This window comes from Peromyscus leucopus, chromosome 8b, assembly GCF_004664715.2.
Source record: "Peromyscus leucopus breed LL Stock chromosome 8b, UCI_PerLeu_2.1, whole genome shotgun sequence".
Lineage (NCBI taxonomy): Eukaryota > Metazoa > Chordata > Mammalia > Rodentia > Cricetidae > Peromyscus > Peromyscus leucopus.
In genome coordinates, this window is record NC_051086.1 from 82983391 (window position 1) to 83005225 (window position 21835).

Below are 21835 nucleotides of genomic sequence, written 5' to 3' on the forward strand. Positions count from 1 at the left end.
CATTGGCTTCTCTGGGCTTGGTGGCTTCCTCTGCCCATCTTTCACTTCATCCTCCTTCTGAATTCAGCTTGCAGCTCACCTCAGATCCTTCTTGTCTCCATTTGATCTGGCTCTGGTTGACATTTGCAAAAGCAATAATCTAACAAGTTCAACTTGGGAAAGCACATCACAGGCTGGGGCGTGGCCTCTGGCACAACTTCCGGGCTGCTCTGGTCCAAAGAGCTAAGGAAGTTACTCTAAAATGTGATTGCTTGAGAGGGAAGCCTGACAGAAGAAGAAATGGCAGGGACAGTAGCAGGCTTTCTAAGACCTCTCCTATTCGAGAACTGAGTACAATTCCTTGCATTTTTGCCCTTCTTTATTCCTGAACAATTTAAGTTCCCAAATCCGTCATCCCAGGAAGTCACTTCTGTTTTCTCTACTCAGAAATTTTAGAGTTGAGAAGTGCTCGTGCCTGAAGGAACCTTGGCTTTGTTTGCTTATGTGTGTTCACCAACACTAACCTCAGAAGCTGTTCCGTGAAGAAAAGTCAAGACATTCCAGCTCTTTCCTGGGGTCCTAGCTCACATAAGGAATACACTCCTTGGAGGTCTGGTTTGATTGGCAGGGGCTCTGGTCCTCTGCACCAACCAACCCCCGGAGAGCTCAGATCCTCTCTATTGAAGGTTATGAGGCAGGGGCTTCTGAAAGGGCTCCAAAGGCCACCAACCACGAGTCCTTCGGCATTGGCTGCAAACTTGAGTCAGTGTGATGTGGATGTGGATGTGAGCATGTTTCCCGAGCGTGTCTATAGCTTTCACCAGATTCTTACAAATTAATATGTCCCGGAAGAACAAAAATAACGGATAAGGGCTTAGATGCTAAAGGCAGTTGCCTGAGCCCCACTGGGGCAAATCCCTTTGTTCTCTTCCGACTTAAACACGTTACATGCTACACTGGATGTCCATCCTGCGTGTGTAGACGGGGAAAAGTGGTTGATATGACCAAGGTCTTGATGGCTAACTAGGGGCTTCATCCTTTTGTTTTTCTAGATATGTGTCAATATAGGCCCATCAATTGGTGACAGTCCCCCCAGACAGGGTGACCCTGGGGGAGGCTGTGAATGTGTGGAGTGAGTGGATACTCTGGGACTGCAATGGGTGGTGGTGTGGGGTGCAGGGTTGTGCCCCTGGGCCCAAAGCCTAGAGGCTGAGGTGTTCGGCTATGAGGACAAAGACTCGCCTCTTAGTCCAGTCAGTGCTGGCAGGCAGGCTCTCGTGAGTGGATACTCTGGAGGCCGCTGCTCTGCTTCATCTGCTCAGTTTTGGGGTTCATTTAAAAGTGCTCTTAAGGGTCTGTTAGGAACAAACAAACGCAAGCAGCAGGAATGGGAAGTTAAATGTGATTTTCCCAAGGATAGACAGCTGAAAGAGTGTATCAGCCTTTGCCACACTCTTCTCTCCTTGTGACCAACATTTTACCAATCAGTCTATTTATTGGGTCAATAAATAAAAGTCAACATCTAATTTTTTTTATTAAATACTTATTTACGAACAATCACTCATTTATCTGTGAGAAGCTCGACGGACACTTATATTGGATATCACGAACCTGTTTAAAATGTTTACTTCTCCCCTAAAGACATGGTTAGCGCTAAACCTACCCAGAGATGCCCAACTCTTGTGCAGGCTGGCCCGGGAAAGCCCCGTTCCCGCTGTGCTTTGTTGATCTGTACAAACTCCTCCTGGGTTAGCAAGGCTCACACACCTTGGGACAGATAGATGCTCTAGCTTCAGCATCCCTGATGGGCCGTTCCTACCTGATGCTTGGTCCAGGTGGAGGGGGACGCCGCCCCCTGGTGGCAAGCGAGAGCCCGCGCAGTGCATGCTAATGAGCGCGTGGCGCTGCTCGCTGATTGGTTGGCGCGAATTCCAGCTGCTTTGCATGTCGGCGGGTGCGAGGGAGAGTCGAGGGGCGGCGGGCGGCATCCTGGGCCCTGTGCGCTCCGCTCCCTGCGCCTCCCGGTCCACGCCCAGGCTGGGGCGGACCAGGCTGGCTGGTGAACTTGGGGGTTTCCCCTCTTCGCTCCCATTCGTGTTGTGGTCGTGAATTCATCCAGGGTCCAGAATGACGATCCGACACCAAGGCCAGCAGTACAGGCCGAGGATGGCTTTTCTCCAAAAGGTACCCCGGGTGTCCCCACTGGGACCCTGGCAAGTGGGCGGGGACCCAGTAGGTGGAGTGTCCTAGGGAAGGTTGGGTAGGGGCAGAGGGCGTCCCTCTAGGTCGGTCCACGCTGCTCAATTGTAGTAAATGACTTCTTTGCTGTACGTGTTGCATTTAAAAACTATAATGATTTTCGCGTAAACTGTTTATAGTAGAGAATTTGAAGGCAGCTGTGATGGTCGGCCGGAGGCCGAAAACAACCTGTTACTCATAGAGGAGGATGCTTGAGGCTGCGCGGGGATTTGAGACAGCTGATATTGTTACAAGCTGTCAGCTATTAAATGAACATTTTGACCATTTTTTTCCCCAATACCAAGCGACAGGACTCTCCCCGTCCCCCCGCCCCGTGTGTGTGTGTGTGTGTGTGTGTGTGTGTGTGTGTGTGTGTGTGTGTGTGTGTAAAGGACCAGGAAAATGTGATCTGAGGGATTGAGAGCCCCCACCTTTGAGAATGACAATCTGTGTACAGTCTGAACCTTTTCCATTCGATGGCAAATGGCCAGCACAGGGTGTCCATCCACGGTGGAAATGTGGGAGGAGGAATGTACCTATGGGGTGATGTATCTGGAGACAAAGTGGTTCATTCTGTTCTGGGCTTTTGAGTTAGAGAGCGTGGGAAGAGACATGTACAGGATTAGGTCTCAGGTCACTTGTCTGTCCTACCTCTGGCTCAGGCCACTTTTCACAGTGCAGTGTTCATTTTAGGATTATCCTGTTGAGTAGAATTAGCCCAATGCTTTGTGACAAGCTAGGTCCTGCCTTGAGCCCCTGGGACTTAGCAACAGGGTGCATTGGTGACTAACTGTGCTAATCTACAAGATGGCAAAAGCCGGACAGTCCTGGGCACCTCAGGACATTCATCAGACCCAGTCATCTTTGAGAAGCTGGGTGGAAGAGGTGTGAGGGTCACGCCGAGAACAGAAGAGTATTGTCTCACTCAGAAGAGCAAACAGTCAGCTCCCAGCTCTTAAAAAGACAAGGAACTGCCCGAGTCTGGTGTTCGAAAGTAAAACATCATCTTCAGATTGTGTCCCACGACTGTCTTCTCCCATGCAGGGTGGCCCTGGCTTGGGGTCTTAGAGTATCTGTCTGCAGTGCTCATGTGCTTGTCCAGCCTCCTTCCCCCCAATCCCAGCATATTTTACCTCCACCCAGCCTTCCTCACCCCTCCCCAGACCCCTCACCTCCTTCACAGTCTGTCCTCTTCTCCCCTCCATTCCACCTTCCTCGCCTTTACCTCAGGCCCCCTTCCCTCCATTTCACCTCCCCTTTACCTCTCCCCTCTCCTGACCCGACCCCGACCCCGTTCTTCCACACAGCTTTTGCTCTTCTGCTCTCACCCTGCTTCATGCACCTTGTTGCCTCTCCTCTCCTCCATGGCATCCTTCATACACACTGGTTTTCTTCCGCAAACTGAGTGACCTCTTTCACACCATCCTCTCCTCCCTATTGGCTTCCCAGGCTCACGGGATACTGTCCGCTCCTTGCAGCCTGGCTGCTCAGGGTCCTGATTCCACTATCTCCCTGTCTCTACCTCTCACCCAACTCCCACTCCTGCCCTCCCAGAATAAGAGCAAAGCAGCCCAGGCACTCGGAGCTGACACTCATGAATGTTCTCATTTCTGTAGGAACCCCATACCCCTCCAGGCATCCTTGGGAACATCCCTTTTCCCCTCTGCCAGACTCCCACTGCTCTGTGAAGCAGGTTCTTCTGACTCTCATGGGGAGAGTAACTCCTCTCTCTGGGTCTACAGACTCTGTCCTCCTTGCCCACAGTATTGCTTCCCTGTATGCCTCGTGCTGGCAAGGATCCTTTGTGCATCTCATCTGTGTTCACTGGGGTCCTGGGTTGGACCACAGAGCCCCTTAGGTCAGCGGACAGAACAGAGCTCTACAGAACCTTAGGAACCCGTGGTGGGAGACCCTCAGCAATTATCCACCTGAGCTAGACAATCAGACTTTGAGAGAAGGGTCTGGAGCAGCAGAATGTGGACCCCGGTGCGGGCACCGTTCCCCACTCATTCACTGTGTGTTGTGATGTGTGCTGTGTCCAAGGTGGGCAAGGCTTTCCGTGAATTGTCTCGTTTGTTTTGTCAGACAGTGGCCATTATCCCTTACAGGGAAAGATGCTGAGGCTCAGAGAGGTTAAGGGACTTGCCAGTCATACAGCCACAAATGGAACTTGGAAACAATACAGGAGTGGCCCTGTCTGCGCAGGTGTGATACAGTGGTCAGAGTTTTCCTATGGTGTAGGACCGGTGAGGGGTTGTGAGAAGACCTGTGTGCTTGGGGGACACAGAGCTGAGAAATGAAGGATAAATGGGAGAGCCTGGGTGGGGAGAGAGAGAGAGAGAGAGAGAGAGAGAGAGAGAGAGAGAGAGAGAGAGAGACTGCAGGTACAGAGAACAACATGTCCCTAAGGTGCCAAGGCAGAAAGACACAGGAAATCCGGTGAGTTTGAGGATATGTTGTCCTATAGTAGACATATTCTAAAGCACAGGAGAGGACAGAGAGGTAGGCGGAGGCAGAGGGGACAATAATGAGCCCTTAGAATGCCTTGAAGGCAGTTTGAGCCCCTACCCACCCCAAGGAACCATTGCAAAGGTGGGGACAGACAAGTGACATGGCCGATGTAAATTAAGATGACCACTGGGGTGAGACAGACGAGTAATGAGCCATCTTCATTTCCCCTGAGTTAAGTGAGCCAATTTAAGGGTCTCCATATCCCCTCATAACTCCAGACACCCTGGAAATTGGGGCTCTTCCCAAAGGCAGGGAGAATGATGCTGTTCAGAGGGACCTTTCCTCCTGTGAGCCAAAGGGTTTCTATCACAGGTCTCCACCTCAGGCTCAGTGCAGTGTCTGATAATGCCCTTTAACCTGGTTGCTACTCATCTGGGGTATCAGGGCTTGTTCAAGATGTGTTAAGGCCTGGGTTTGTGGCTCAGTTAATAGCATGTTTGTGTAGTATTCGTGAAGCCTTGAATTCACTCCTAGCACCATATACACTAGTTACAGTGGGGCATGCATGTAATCCCAGTGCTTGGAAGGCGGAGGCGGGAGGATCGGAAGCTCAAAGCCAGCCTTGGCTACTGTCTTAGTCAGGGTTACTGTTGTGATAAAACACCATGACCAAAAGCAGCTTGGAGAGGTAAGGGCTTGTTTTGTATTACACTTCCAGGTAGCAGCTTATCACTGAGGGAAGTCAGGCCAGGAACCTGGAGGCAAGAACTGAAGAAGAGGCCACAGAGGAGCGCTGCTTACTGGCTTGCTCCCCAGTACTTGCTCAGCCTGTTGTCTTATAGCATCCAGGACCACCAGCTCAGGGGTGGCACTGCCCACAGTGAGCTGGGCCTTCCCACATTAATCCTTAACCAAGAAAATGCCCTATAGACTGGCCTACAGGCCAATCCTGTTGAGACATTTTCTTTATTAAGATTTCTTCTTCCAGAACGACACCAGCTTGTGTCAGGTTGACATAAAAACTAGCCATCACAGCTACATAGTGAGTGTGAGACTTTGGCTTAAAAAGACAAATGTGACAGAAAGATGGAGACCTCCCTGCCAGGCCGTTCCTGTGGAATTAGCTGGCAACATGTGGTGAACTGAAGAGCAGAGATGAGTAGCTCTGACCCCATGGACCCTTACTTTGGTTCTGGTCCATATATCTCATTGATGCCATAGTCACCATCCTGGCCATTTTCTTTCTTTCTTCTTCTTCTTCTTTCTTTTTTTTTTTTAATTTTTTTAATGTTTATTTATTATATATACTGTGTTCTTTCTGCCTGCATATGTCCCTGCAGGCCAGAAGAGGGAACTACATCTCATTACGGATGGTTGTGAGCCACCATGTGGTTGCTGGGAATTGAACTCAGGACCTCTGGAAGAACAGTCAGTGCTCTTAACCTCTGAGCCATCTCTCCAGCCCCCCATCCTGGCCATTTTCACTTACCAGTGCCCTGGGGGTTCCTTGATTCCATGGGAAGGAGCCCTCTGCTAGGCAATTTGGCTTTTCTGGGTGGCTTCTGGTATCTCGCCTCTGCTTAGGTCGGGATTGAGAAGCAGAGGAAGTCAGGAGACCGAGGCAGAGGAAGGTATCACTCTCTCATACCATCCTTTTTATTTGGTATACAAAAGGAAGCAGTGCTAGGTGTCAGGTACGCCAAGGACCTCTGAGTCCAGTGACAAAGTCATACCGGATAAACAAGGAGACACATGGCACATGGTTGTGGCAGCCATTGCTGGAGGATTCACCAGGGCAGGAGAAACAAGCTGTGCTTGGGATCGAGGGAGTAAGGTTTCACAAGGAGGCCTGTAACTGGGTTAGAAAAAAATTACCAATGTTTTTCCAGGAAAACATGAAGATGGACCACATTTTAGGCTGATATAAAATACAGACCTGTCAATATGGAAGACGCCTTGAGGCTGGATCACCAGGCCCAGAGAGGGCCTGGGGTGGGTGTTGAGGTGGGTGGATGGGAAGGCTGGAGGTAAGAAAGGCTCACAGCTGGGGAGTCTCACATGACATGGTGAAGATTTGATGCTTTCTGTGTTTAATGAGATGCTGTTTGATGTCTTTAAAACGAGAGATGAATATGATAGGTTAGTTTACATGCTATGGGCTGATTCTGATGAGAGAGCATGAGTGCTTCTTGATACTGGCTGCATCTTAGAAAAACACTGATACCAAGCTAGGGTCTGATGTATCCCAGGCTGGTCTAAAAATTCCTATGCAGTGGAGAGTGACCTCAAACCTCTGATCCTCTTACCTCCATCTCCCAAGTGCTGGTATTACAGACGTGTGTCACCATACCCAGTTTATGCAGTGCTGGGAATCAAACCCAGGGTGTTATGCATTGTAGGCAGGCACCCTACCAACTAAGCCACATCCCCAGCCAAGCATTAGTCTTTCTAGAAGAGCTTGTTAGGTGGTTTGAACATACATTTGAAATAGTGGTCCCTGAGGATACTAGGCAACAATTGGATATATTATATATCCAACTTGGGATTTTACTAGCATGGACTACTAATTAATATTCTATAATGCACTGGCCACATCCCCAACAAATAATGATCCCATTCAAAATGTTCATGGGATACTCTTTCTTAATTTAAGGGGCAGTATGGACATGGTGATTGGATGCCTAATCTTGCTCCTTAGGAGAATGATTTGGAGAACATACTGAAGGCTGTGGACCACCTGAGGCAGAGAAAATAGTCCAGGGTGGGTTGGAGGACTTTCCAGTGGGGCAGGATTTAGTGGCCAGGTATGAGATGTGCAAGACACAAAAGCAGAATCAGTAGAAGCTGGACACTGTTGTCCTTTGCTGGGGTTGCCTGCAATGCCTTGATGATCTAAGAACTGGGTGGAGAGAGCAGATTTTGGGTCAAGACCACCATGTAGCAGCCAAGCACAGAGGCTGGAATATGTCTTTAATCTATTGAGTTGAGCTGAACGTGGCTTATTTGCAAGGTCATACGCCCCTCAGTTAGAAAAACAACCCTGTGGTTTTGGGTCACGTTCTCTATCTCAATATAGGAAAACACTGATTATGACTGCCCCCCTGGGAGTCTTCTCCAGTGTAAAGGAAAATTCCAGCCCCTGAGATCTTCTACTGTGAGTGACAGCTCCTTAATGTGAGGAGCAGCGTGGGTGTGGTAGGTGGGATGTCAGAGCCATCAAAGCCGTCGCTTCTGATCCCTTTGTGATGCCGTGAGTCCCTGGCTCACCCGCAGTCAAGTTTCAGCCTGGAACATGTGCGCCTAGGAGGCCAACTTGGGGTCAGTCAGGGGCCCAGGAGTGGCCTGGCTTTATAGCGTTCCTGTGTTGCCTGGGAACGAGACCCAGCTGATTCTTTATCTTCAGAGGAACTGGAAGCTGGTCTTCCTGGGAATGGGGTGGGGATGGCTGTGGCTGTCCTTGATCTCTAGAGGGATGTTGGGCTGTGTGAAAGTTTATAGCAGAAGCCCCATGTGGGTTGAGTGGTTTAAATAACAGAAACACACTTTCTCATAGTCCTTGAGATTAGAAATCTGAGCAGGGATGGGTTCCTCTGAAGCCCTTTGCCTTGACTTATAGATAGCTGTTCTCTGTCCTCAGGTCCTCTTTTCAACTGGGGTATAATAATCATCTCATAAGGACACCAATTATACTGGAGCAGGATCTATGCAGACGGCTTCATTTGGTCTGTGTGTGTGTGTGTGTGTGTGTGTGTGTGTGTGTGTGTGTTGTGATCGACGGGGGTTGAATTCAAGGTTTTATGAAAGCTAGGTCATGCTCTACCACTGGCCCTTGGTTTGTTCTTTCCATTAAAAATATTCTTTTTATTGCATTTTTTAGTTTATTTGTGGATGTGCACCCTCACTTCACACACGTGGAGAAGCTGAAGGACAACTTTTGGGAGTCAGTTCTCTCCTCTCAGTGTATGGCTCCCAGAGACTGAACTTGGCTTGTAAGCCTTGCTTGCAAGCCTCTGACCCACTGACCCATCCTGTCGTACCCAGCCCTTGGTTTTTTAATACAGGATCTTGCTGTGTAATGCAGGCTGGCTCTAACTGCTTGACCCTCCTGCCTCTGCCTGTCAAATGCTGGGTGGGATTGCATGTGTGCCCCCCACACCTGGCTCTTACCACTTCTTTAAAGACCCACTTGTCAAATCAGCTCTACTCAGAGATACTAAGGCTGAAGCCTTCAATATATGAGTTTGGGGAACAGTCTTCAACCTGTAACAGTCTCTCAGAGATGGTGCCATGAGCGAAAAAATCCTGTCAGTTCTAAGTGACTGGGGAGACCCCTCAGAGGGATTTCTGAGGGGAAAAGTGAGAAAGATTGATTGGAATCCCAGTGTGCCAACTCCCTCACAATGTCCCCTGAGGCGAGTGTGATGTGCCCCCTCCCACGGGCTTCTCCTTTTTGTGAAGGTTGACATACCTGCTAGAAAGGAGCCTGACTCCCTCATTGTGGCTTTTAAAATAACTCTCATTATTCCGCCTCTGAATGTTATTTTCAAATTCTTAATAACTAGATTTTTTTTTTTTTAATGCAAAGACAAGGAATCAAATCTGCAGACTTTCTACCAGGGGCACTCTGGTTTCTAACTTTTAAGGTGGGATCTGACCTCTTCTCCAATATATGGACCTCCTTTGCATCTACTAACAACTTTGCCTCATCTAACCGAACAGCTTTGAGGGTGGGGAAGATAACTCAGTCGGTAAAATGCTCAGTTTGCAAGCTTGAGGACCTGAGTTCAATACCCAGCGCCCACCTTAAAAAAAAAAAAAAAAAAAAAAAAAAAAAAAAAAAAAAAAAAGCCGGGTGTGGTGGCACACATTTGCAGTCCCAGTGTAGGGGAGGCATAGACAGGGGGACCCCAGGTGAGTGAGAGACCTCAAAAACAAGGGTGTGCCTGAGGGACAACTGTCAAGATTGTCCATTAGCCTCCACACGCGTGTACATCTATACACTCCAACATACATATGTGCACACACGTGTGTGCACACACACAACACACTTTAAGTGAATTTAGCCTTTCAGTAGGGCAACTGATATGAAGAAAAGGAATCTTGGGCTTTAACTTCAGAAAATCAGGTGCTTCTTGGAGTACCCTAGGTATCTGAGAATCACAGCTAAGAACTCTTGGGAAGTCACATTAATATTGTGCCAAATGCGATGATCCCCTCCCACATTTCTACACCTTTCTCTTTCCATGGCTTCCTTGTCCCTTGACCATCTCCACTGGCTGCAGCTGTCTCCCAGCCTGGTTCTCTGTGCCTCTCTGACACTTGACTCCATGGCCGACCTCTGGCCTGAGACATTGCCGAGGTCTTACCTCACAGAAAGCCAAATACTGAAGCTCTGGGTGGATCTGAGATGTAGGTGTGTGTGTACGTGCATATGTGTTTGTGTATGTGCACATGTGTATAGAGACCAGAAGTCAGCCTTGGGTGTTGTTTCTCAGGACCCATTCACCTTGCTTTTGAGGCAGGGTCTCTCACTTGCTGGGGTTCACCGGTTAGGATAGGCTAGGGATCTGACTCTCTAGCTCTGGGATTACATGGGTGGAGGTGCTGGGGATTAAGCTTGGCTCCTCATGGTTTTGTGGTTAGCGCTTTATAGGCTGATCCATCTGCCCAGACCCTGAAATGCAATTTCCATTCCTGATGATACTGTGAGCTTGGGAAATGTCTTTGCAAACAGAAATGTGCAGTAAAGGGGGAGTCTTTGGGGCTGCTGAGTCTTGCCTCCAGGCTGAGATTTGCCTGTGTCTGGGAGCGGCCTTGGCCACACACCTGATCTCAGCCTGTATCTTGAGATGGTGGCTTAGCTGCTGATGTTGGTTTTGTAGCAAAGATGAAATACGATCTGCTACCCCTCGGTGCCGAATGAGGACATAGGCCCACGTTCTTGAGAAGGTGGGAGCCCTCCAGCTTCAGAGCAACGTGGTTGAGTGGGAGGCAGCAGGTAGAACTCTCCAGCTCAGGGCTTCCCTGAAATATCTCTAGCCTTCATTGCAGCTGGGTCAGTCTTTCTCTCTTTTATTTTTAATTTTATTTTATTGTGGTAAGACTTAACATGAGATCTAGCTTAAATTTCTAAGTGTATAGTACAGTATTATTATTAACAACAGCAGCAACAGCAACAAAACAATACCGTACAGCATGTTTCTAGGACTTACTCTTCTTAGGTGAAATTTTATACCCGTTAGTTAGCAAATTTCCATTTCTTCTCCTCTTGGTGCCCGGCAACCAGCATTCTATAGCCTGATTTTGCATTCAAATGGTACTTTATATGAGTGACTTATCTACTTCTGTGTCTGACTTATTTCATTTACCAAAACGAGTTATGTCCACACGGTTCATCCAAATCCTTGAATATTGCAGACTTGGCTTCTGGCATGTATACATCTCATATTACTTGTCTCTTCACTCGTTGACAGCTACCTACATTCTTTCCACATTTTGGCCATTGTGAATCATGATGGGGTAAACTTGGGGGTGCAGATTCCTTCTCAAGGTCCTGATTTCAAGTCCTTTACATGCATATCTGGGGTGGGCTGGCTGGGTCACGCAGGAGGATTTTAGAGTCGGTTTTTCAGTTTCGTTGGGCATTGTCTATACCACTCTCTGAAGCATGAGTGTGTACACGAGAGTTCAAGCGTCAGCCTCCCCACTTCGCTGTGTAGAGCCTCAGGGCTCTTCCATGCCATCACCCTGTTGGAGTGCAGCCCTGTCTTCATGACAAGGGACAACTCTACCTGCCCTCTGTGGAGTTTGGGGGTTGTCTTAGTCACCTTCCTCTTCGTCTCTTAATACCACTAGCATTGTCCTTGTGTTTTGGTTTATAATTCAATGTGTATTTTTGATCTCATAAATACTATAGTGTATCTTAATGCTTTTCATGCTTAATCACATTTAATAGTCACAGTATCCCCATGATGATATAGATTGCAAGCTTTAGTTTATGGAGATTCGAACACATCAATAAAACGTTCAGCTTCAGCTTTTTGTTTGTTTGTTTGTTTGTTTTGGATTCTGGGTGTAAAACTAAGTGCTTCATGCATGATAAGTGTGTGCTCTACCACTGAGCTATGCCACCTGCCCCCCCAAATTTAGCAACTTACATAAGGCTTCTCACTTCTGGATTGGAGCAGAGCTTTGAACTGGGCTCTCCTGGCATCCAGATTCTCTGTCTTTATGTTAGTTAACTCATTTTCATACAACCATCTCTGTCACTCTATTTCTGAGGACTAGTGGCACTAGTGGCACTCTGCCATCTAGGGGTATATCTTTCACCTTTTTGTACCCTCCCAGTGCTCAATAAATATCTGAATTTGTTTCAGTGGTAGTGTTGGGGTTTTGCCCCTGAGCATCTAAATATAGACCTGCAGCTAAGTTCCAAAGATAAATTAATTGCACACATACTACTAATATAAATGAATATAAGCATGAGCATGACAGCTTATGCTCCCAGCATCCCTAATGAAAACAATATAGAAATATGAAACCAAATACTCCAGAATCAGGAGCTTTTTGATGCCACAGTCAAAAAAATCCACACACACACACACACACACACACACACACACACAGCCAAATCAACCAAACAAATAAACAAAACAAAAAGCAAACACCACCACCACCAACAACAACAACAAAACCAAACAAAAACAAAACAAAATAAAAAAAATAAAAACTAGTTCATGTGAAAAATAACTTAGAATATTGCATAAAATTCCCCTTTGGCCACGTATCAGAAGCAGTACATGCAACAAAAATGAATTTTATGTTTAGATGTAGTAGATTTCCATCTCTGAGATGTGTCATGTATGCAAATATCTCAGATCTGAAATCCAAAACGCTTCTAGTATCAAGCATTTTGAATAAGGGATATCCGCCCTATATGTCTTTCCTTATATAGAACATGTGTATAATCACATGTATGTCTTGCTTTATAAAGCGTTCTAACATAGTGGCTTAATTAGATACCATGCCATTATCAAACCATATCAATCAATAAGGCGCATATTGTCATCATCCCCGTTTTTAGAGAAGAGAAAGGAAATCCCATGATTTTAAATGGGCTGCCTCAAGTTCTTCAGTTAAGAGAGAAAGGAATCCCAGGAGGGGGAATGAGAACTTGGGGTTCATTTTGCTTCTGACCACAAGTACCTTCAAGTTGCAAAAAGACTTGTTTGTCATAGCAGCTGCACAGTGTTGGAGGTGCCGTTGGGTTAAGTCACAGGGAACCAGTGGTCAGAGAATCAAGTTTGTTAAATTGAGAAGAAGCAAAATAAATGGGGAGCAGCTTGCTTTGGGCGTTAGTGAGGACGTGTGCAGGCTGGCCCTGAGCATATGTCTGGGTGTGAGCAGCTCCCAGGTCTCAGGATGGAGCTGTGGACCAGGGACAGGCAGAGAGGCTTCTTTGTTCTCAGGTGTTGGCTCCTGTCCTGAGCTTGTGGCTCCTGGAGACCTGTATTTGATCTTCCTACTGCTCACCTTCTGGAAGTGCTGCCGTCTCCTAGCCCTCCAGGGCTTGTGCTCACATGATCTTTTGGACTTGGTCTTCTTCGTTGTATCTTGTTATAGCATTATCTCCTTATTGGTGGCTTCAGTTTTCCCTATTGTTAACTTGGGATCAACCTCAGTCCAAATGTACTAAATGGGGAGAGACAAAAGAGAGAGTGGGGGAGAGGGGAAGGGAAAGAGGGGTCGGACGAGACAGGATATAGCTTGCAAGGATATGTCTCCTCCAACTCCTTCCCACCCCCTAAGTTTCTATCACCCCCGATAGTCTGTCAAATTATGAACTCATAGTGGATTAACCCATTGGTTAGAATCCCCATGATCCAATTACTTTCTCAAAGCCCCACTTCTTCTTTTTTATTAATTTTTTTCATTTATTTTATATACTGACCACAGTTTTCCCCTCCCTCCTCTTCTCCCCTTTCCTCCCCCCACCTCCCATCTATCTCCCCCATCCATTCCTCTTCCGTTTACATTTGGAAAGGCCTCCCTTGGGACAAAACATGGCACATCAAGTTGAGGCAGGACCGAGATCCTCCCTCTGCATCAAAGCTGGGCGAGGCAACCCAGCATGGGGAATAGGTTCCCAAAAGCCAGCCCAAATACCAGGAACAGGTCCTGATCCCACTGCTAGGTGACCCAGCTGCACAAACAGACAGACTCAGCTGCACAACTGTCACCCACATGCAGAGGGCCTAGGTCGGTCCCATGCAGGCTCCCTGGCTGTAGGTCTAGAGTCCCTGATCTCCCATGAGCTCGGGTCAGCTGTCTCTGTGGGTTCCCCTGTCATGACCTTGACCCACCTGGTTCATATAATCCCTCCTCCCTCTCTTCAACAGGACTCCCAGAGCTCAGCCCAGTGCTTGGCTGTGGTTCTCTGTATCTGTTTCCATCAGATACTGGATGAAGTCTGTATGATGACAATTAGGGTAGTCGTCAATCTGTTTACAGGAGAAGGCCAGTTCAGGCACCCTCTCCACTGTTGCTAAGAGTCTTAGCTGGGGTCACCCTTGTGGACTCCTGGGAGTTTCCCTGGCACCAGGTTTCTCCCTAACCCCCAAATGGCCCCCCCATCAAGGCATCTCTTTCATTACTCTCCCCCTCCATCCTGCCCCCAACCTGATTCATCATCTTCCCATTCCCCCACACCCTCACCCCCGGCTCCCTTCCCCCAGTTTACCCAGGAGATCTCTTCTATCTCCCCTTCCCAGGGAAATCCATGAGTCCCTCTTTGGGCCATTCTTGTCACCCAGCTTCTCTGGGGGCTGTGGATTGTAGCCTAGTTGTCCTTTACTGTACAGCTAATATCCACTTATGAGTGAGTACACACCATGTTTGTCTTTCTGGATCTGGGTTACCTTACTTAGGATGATTTTTTTCTAGTTCCATCCATTTGCCTGCAATGTTCATGATGTCATTGTTTTTTAATTTAAAAAATAAATTGTGTAGATGTACCACATTTTCTTTATCCATTTTCTTTATCCAGACATCTAGGTTGTTTCCAGGTTCTGGCTGTTGTGAATAATGCTATTATGAACATAGTTGAGCAAGTGTCCTTGTGATAGGATGGAGCATCCTTTGGGTATATGCCCAAGATTTGTATAGCTGGGTCTTGAGGTAGATTGATTCCCAATTTTCTGAGAAGCCACCATATTGATTTCCAAGGTCAAAGCCCCACTTCTATACAGATTTGGTGGCCAAGCCTTCAACACACATGTCTTTAGAGGGACTTTTCAGATCCAAACCAAATGCAAACCATAATACTTGTTGTACATTTTATATATATATACATGAAGCTTTATCATTCCCATGTGTGTTTATGACAAATTAATATATCCTGGATTTTGTACTATCTGTGGTTCTAATATCCACTAGGATCTTGGACGGTCTTCCCAGAGGATGGAGAGATGATCGCACTAGATGCTAAGCTCTCAGGCTTATGGACTGCTATTGTTCTCTCGTTTCCCAGCGTTGCCCAGGACTACATCTGCTTGCTGAAGCACTGATGTCCATATAGGAAGCACTCGGAGGGAGGGGCCGAGGTAGTCTCCCTATTATTTGGGACTTCCTGAGGGAAGTGAAGTTTGGAACCTTTAGTCAGTATCAACCACAAACACCAACAGAAACATCCAGATCATTTCTTTTGAGCATATAAAACATTTTTATTTTATTTTCATTTAGTTTTTTCAAGTGGAAATATTACTTTGCTGTTGTTGTTTTATTTTTGTTTTTGTTTTTGTTTTTGTTTTTGTTTTTGAGACAAAGTCTCACTATGTAATCCTGGCAGACCTGGAGCTCACTATGTAGACCAGACTGGTCTTGAACTTGGAGCAGTCCTGCCACCTCCACCTTCCAAGTGGTGGGGTTATGGTCATGTGGCACCATGTTCTGTGGGAAATATTATTTATTGGATTTTTAAAAATTAAACAAGTTATTTATTATTTGTGTGTGTGTGTGTGTGTGTGTGTGTGTGTGTGTGTGTGTGTGTTGGTATGTGTGCCACCGTGCACACATGGAAGTCAGAAGACAACTCTGTGAAGTTGATTCTCTCCCTCCACCTTGATGGCCGGGGGTGGGGGGTGTCTGAGGATCAAAGTTAGGCCTCCACATTTGTGCAGCAAATACCTGTACTTGCTAAGCCATTTTACTGGCTCCCTGTTTTGGTTTTATTGAGACACAGTCTCACTGTGCAGCCTTGACTGGCCTGGAAGTTGCTGTGATCCTCCTGCCTCTCCCTCCCGAATGCTGGGTTACAGGCGTGTGCTACCACGTTCAGCAGAAGATAAAATAGTCTTTTAACAATTGGAAGTGAGTCTAAGCTAACCTTGTGATGTCTTCCTATGCTTTAAGCTTCCTTGGACCATTTGTTAATTTTCTTTGGCCTCAGCACTCTCTTGGATATTCATTACTTTTTAATTTGTCTCCTGACTCTTTCTTTTCTGTACCTGGGGCAATCATCTCCAGATAGTGCGAGTCTCTCAGGGGCCCTTTGTAAGCATGCCAAAGCAGAAGTGATGTGCCTACTTTTCTCTTTCCCTCTCCCCATTTCTCTCCTCTTAACCCCTCCTTTCCTCACCCTTCCTTCCTCTACTCCCCCTCAGGGCACTGGGGGTTGAACCCTGGACCTCCATAATGCTAGGCAGGGCTCTAACACAGAGCTGCACTCCCAGCCAGTCTTTGGCATTTTGTCTTTTCTGGTAACTGACCTGCTCTGGTCAGATAGGTCACAAGCCTTGACATTGTCTCTGTCACTCTCACTGGACTACCAAGTACAGCCAGTTCTCACTTTACCAGAGCGTCCAGAGCCCCATCTCCTAACCATCATCCCCAAACTGCCTTCGTTTGCTTATTGTTATGTGTATCTGATGCTTGGTAAGCATCACCTCTATATAAGACACTCCTCCAGGCATTTGGAATACCAGCAGCAGGAAATATCAGCAGAAGAAGACCGGCCTCCAAGCGTGGAATTTCCAGGTGCAAAGGGAGACACCTACTAACCAATATACTAAGATCAGTGGCTTTGTGTCTTAGAAGTTGAATGCTATAGAAAAAGCAAGCCGGAGATCAAGAGACCTAAGGGTGTAAACTTGCAGCTTTGAGTAGGACGGTGAAGGCAGGACTCCTAAAATATTGGAGGAACCATGAGAAAAGGATCCTAGGAACTGTTCTAGTCAAATCAGACGCTCATCAGCTCTTATGCTGGGACAGCTTGAGGGTGTGGTGGCAGGGGAGGAAGCCCCATGATTTCTTTCCTGGACTAGTGCAGAAACTCTGAATGGATCATAGACCATCTCATCCTTTTCTACCTTTGAAAAACCTCTTTCTGCCTCCATGTTCTTGTCTTTATTATGGGCACATTTCCAAAATGCTCCCCACAAACAGCTGCTGGGCCAAAACCTGACTCAGGAATGGCATATAAAGCCCATTAAGACCTGGCCACCACCTGCCATTCCCACGTCTAACAGCACTTCGTCTCCCTCGGTTCTCTGTCGCTCAGAGTCACAGGGCATTGCCTCCTGCCCAGGCCTCTCTCACTCTCTGTCCATCAGAATCTTTCTTGTGTGATCTTGAGCCTCTGCACATTCCCTGGCTCAGAATCCATGCCTTTATGGCCTTCTGGCTAGGGAGGCATCTGTTTACAGAGCATACGTGTAGTTCTGGTTGTACCATAGCTGCCTGGTGCCCACTGGGCTCCTGTACCAGGTTGGGAGCCCCCGGGTCCCCTTCGTGCCTTTGGACTCTGCTCGTGCTGTGGAAAGCTCCTGGAATGAATTTCCCGTTCAGCCGCCTCTTCTTGTTGTGTCTTGCAGATTGAAGCACTGGTGAAGGACATGCAGAACCCAGAGACGGGAGTCAGAATGCAGAACCAGAGGGTCTTGGTCACCAGCGTCCCTCACGCCATGACAGGTGATGTGGTTTGGTTGTGACTCGAAACAAAGCCCACAGGGAGATTGGCAAACTCGAGCACACATTCGGGCCTGGTTGGTTTATTGTTTTTGGTTTGTTTGTTTTTGTCAGTTTGGCTTCAGCTAGAGTTAGCTAGAAAGAGGAAACTCAAGAAACCGCCTGCAGGCAAGTTGATAGGGCATTTCCTTATTAAGTGATGGATAGGGGCAGGCTCCGCCAATGGAGGGGGACAGTGCCACCCCTGGGTCCTGAGTTGTATTAGAAACCTGGCGGAGCAAGCGGTGAGGAGCAAGCCAGTAAGCAGCACTCCTCCGTGGCGTCTGCTTCAGTTCCTGTCTCCAGGTTCCTGTCTCGGCTTTGCTCAGCGGACAGTGACCTGAGATATAGAAACCAAATAAACGCTTTACTTCCTAAGCTGCTTTTGGTTACCGTGTTTTTGTATCACAGCAATAGAAACCTGCCCACGGCCTGTGTTTATAAGTAAAGCTTTATTTCTGTCATGTGTGAGCTACAGCTGCTTTGCCGTTCCAGCTGCAAGGGTGAAATCTATGGCCGTGCTCAGACGGCATTAGGTTTACAAGACTGAAATGTTTACTGCTGTTTGGCCAGGAAGCCAAGGCTTTTGTCTTCCTTCTCCCTTCTAATTCATACTCAGACCCTTCTGAGCTTTCCCATGCAGACGGAGCCCCCAGTTCCTCCTGGCATGAGGGTTTAAGGATACTCCAGAGCATCACTTGGAGAGAGTAGTGTGTGTGGGGTGCTGGGTGTGAGCATAAGAACGCATTTTGCTTGCTCTGTTACCCATGCTTTGTGATCGGGTTTTGTCGTAGAGAAGACGTCATGGCAAGGCCTGTTGCCTGCAGAAGCCGGCTGCTTCTCTGAGCCAGGGGTTTGTGAGCCTGCACCCTTGACCCTACCCATGACCTGACTATTTCTCTGTCTCTCCTTCCCTCCCTTGCTCTCTCTGCACGTACATGTAGAGGGTCAACCTTGGCTATTGTTCCTCAGGTGTCTTCCATCTTGTTTTTTGAGACAGGGTCCCTAACTGGCCTTGAGCTTGCCTGTCTCCCCAGCCTCCCTGCTACCACACTTGGCTTTAAAAACAAAACAACTTCCCCAAAATGGGCCTTGGGAATCAAACTTAGGTCCTCATGCCTATGTGTGAAGCAGCCCTTCAGCAACTGAGCAGTCCCTAGCACCGTGACTGTTTATTCTTCATATAAGGTGCCCTCATGTTGTAGAGATATGCTGTCTCCCATCACCCTTCTGATTGCTTTGAATGTGTCCTGTTTAAAACAAACAAACAAACAACAAACAAAACAAAAGAAACAAACACAACAGACCATTAGGGTGATCATATCTATCCTAATTTTCTTACGGGTGCTAACAGACATGGGAAGACAGAGCACTGATGGATGATCTTGCCATTCATCAGGCATCTGCTGCATGCTGGGCCCCCGAGCAGCACAAGTTCATTCACACCTGAGACGTTTCTCTCAGGTAGGGATCCCCGTTCACGTGTTACAGTGAGAAAACCAGGATGAGGGCAGTGTATTGTCAAGGGTTCCTCCAACACAGGTGACTGAAGACCCACTCTGGCTTGTTGGGGGTAAAACCAGGAATTGATGGAGTACTTCAGGGCAGTTCAGGGAGGGTGAGACTCAGAGTGGCCTGTAGTGGGTAGCCATTCCAGCTTGGATCTGGAAATTCCAACCCCCATTGAGACTCTGGCAACTGTCACGCCTACGAGGCGGGGCGAGGGGAGGCGCCGGGGGACCCGAGAGCTGGTGGTCTAGTGGTTAGGATTCGGCGCTCTCACCGCCGCAGCCCGGCTAGCTCAGTCGGTAGAGCATGAGACTCTTAATCTCAGGGTCGTGGGTTCGAGCCCCACTTTGGGCGCCAGATATTGGAGAAATTATTTTGGCCACTCCACGTAGTTAAAAGGATATTTATTTAATGGCGTAACTCACAAATTAAGTAATGGGTAGGTCGCAGGGTCTGGGGAAGGTGTAATGCAGTCCAGCGTTGTTCTCCGGAGCTCTACACAGTCAATCTGCACTGGTCAGCGTCCCGGCACCGAGCGCGCCCAGCGCGAGCGCTGGCCCATCCAGCTCTCGGGTCCCCCGGCGCCTCCCCTCGCCCCGCCTCGTAGGCGTGACAGTTGCCAGAGTCTCAATGGGGGTTGGAACTTCCAGATCCAAGCTGGAATGGCTACCCACTACAGTGGCCCTGGGCATCCGAAGGGCAGAGACCTAGATTATCTCTTACTGTTTTAAGAGGCCTTGAAGGCATCCCTGTGGCTGTCATTTCTGCCTTGAATTTGCTAATTCTGGACTAGAGGGCCCTTCAGTGGGAGGTTCTTATCTTGCTCATTGGTAACCCCGGTGCTTGGAGTGGCTGTGTGTGTAAGGAGGCCTAACAAAAGCTCACTAAATACGTGAATTAGTTCTGAGTTAGCTGGGCAAAGAGCCCTAGACATGAGTGGGGCACCTGGGGCCTAATCCCTCAAGTACCCTGCTCCTAGCCCTTCTCATTTTCTCACTGTAAAGTGTAACAGAAAACCCTGCCTGAGAGGAAGGTGGCAGGGATGGAAGAGAGTGTGTGCTCAAGGGCCCAGCGCGGTGGCGGCTGATTCACAGTTTGTGAAAGTCCTTCCCCATGTCTGTCAATACCCGGGATGAAGTTAGGGGTAGGTATGACAACCCCTGTTTTATAAATGGGGCTATAGATACATAAAGGATTCCAAGAGGGCTGTAGCTGTGGCTCAGTGGCTCAGCTCTTACCTAACGTGTGTGAGGTCCTAGGTTCAATTCCCAGTACTGAAACAAGGAAGAGATTGAGAACTAGTCCCCACGGCACTGAGCCCATTCGTGAGTGACCTTGAATTTGAGTCTGGCTTGGAGACTTACACTCCATCTTATCACATGTCAGTGTGTGTGTGTGTGTGTGTGTGTGTGTGTGTGTGTGTGTGTGTGTGTGTGTTTCCTTCCGTGAACATGGGTTACACGTGGTTTCTGGATTTGGGTGAGGCTGTCCGTCTGCCCTGTCTTCACTTGAGTTCCCCCTACTGTAGAAACAGACCATAAGGAAGGAGCCCTCATCCTGCCAAGGCGGAGCCAATGGCAGCCAATGCGCATCCAGCTTCTTCTTCCATGGCAGGGAGGAGCCAGGGCTTCCGGGAGCCAATGGCAGCCAATGCGCATCCAGCTTCTTCTTCCATGGCAGGGAGGAGCCAGGAACAGTCGGCTGTGGAGCCAGGGCTTCCGGGAACAGTCGGCTGTGGAGCCAGGGCTTCCGGGAACAGTCGGCTGTGGAGCCAGCACAGCCAGCCGGCCACGCTGCCAGCGCAGTCCCAGTGGTACAGATGCTAGTGGCTCCCTAGATTCATTTGGTCTATTTCAGGAAGCAGTTAAGTGGATGAGAAAGCCCTGGGCTCCTCAGTGGAGAGTGCTAATCAGCCTGATGTCTGCCTGAGGCGGTCTTGCGATCTGCATGCCTTCAAAGAGAGAGGCCTGGAGCGGAATGTTGGTTGACACACACAGGCCTAGGATTTTAAGCAGGATTTTATATGAAGCACGTGGCTTTGGAGCAGCCAGCTAGGGGGTAGGTCATAGCCAAGCGTCACAGGAGGTGGAGATGTTGGAAGCAGCAGTGGGGGCGTGTGGGTACCCACAGAGACAACGGTTGGTTATCCACCGCAGCCTACAGAGTACCTAAGGAAGAGGTACAGGTTGTTCGTACTTAACCACAACTGTGTCAGATAATTAGGTCTAGGGAGTACATGTAGATCATAATGGACCTTTTTGGAAGGCTATAAAAGAAATATCCTTTCCCTACCTCCAAAGAGGAAACTATCATTTATGACTGGCTAGCCACAAAGATGCTAACGACAGGATCTTGAGCTCTGACCTTTGACATGCTTTGTGGGCCAGTTCCCATGCAGGTGGGGACCGGACTCTCTACCTTTGGGAATCAGGCTGAGGATGTGGGGAATGTGGTTATCGGCATTTACCAAGTAGTGTCTGAGTTGGGGGTTTGGTTCTGGGCACCTTGTTTTCTTTGGCGTTGCCCTGCTCTTCTACAGGAAGCATCCGGCTATGAGGCTGGAGGCTCGGGCTGAGAATGAGCTCAGAACTCCCACTGGTTCTCCAGGAGCTCCAGACTTCCCTGGACTTATTTCGTCTCCATCCTTAGATAAACC

General features: G+C 48.2%; 1 protein-coding gene and 1 non-coding gene across 2 annotated transcripts in view; both read left to right on the plus strand.

Annotated features, from left to right (window-relative positions):
• Nucleotides 1–1918: 1918 nt before the first annotated feature.
• Rgs9 (regulator of G protein signaling 9) overlaps nucleotides 1919–21835 on the plus strand; it is a 73743-nt gene continuing 53826 nt past the window's right edge. Inside the window, exons 1-2 of the mRNA XM_028865244.2 lie at nucleotides 1919–2163; nucleotides 17538–17634. Of these exons, the coding sequence (XP_028721077.1) occupies nucleotides 2107–2163; nucleotides 17538–17634 (154 nt within the window). The 5' untranslated portion in view covers nucleotides 1919–2106. The remainder of the gene's footprint in view (nucleotides 2164–17537; nucleotides 17635–21835) is intronic.
• Trnak-cuu lies at nucleotides 19461–19533 on the plus strand. The gene has a single exon. It is a non-coding gene; the product is annotated as a tRNA-Lys (tRNA).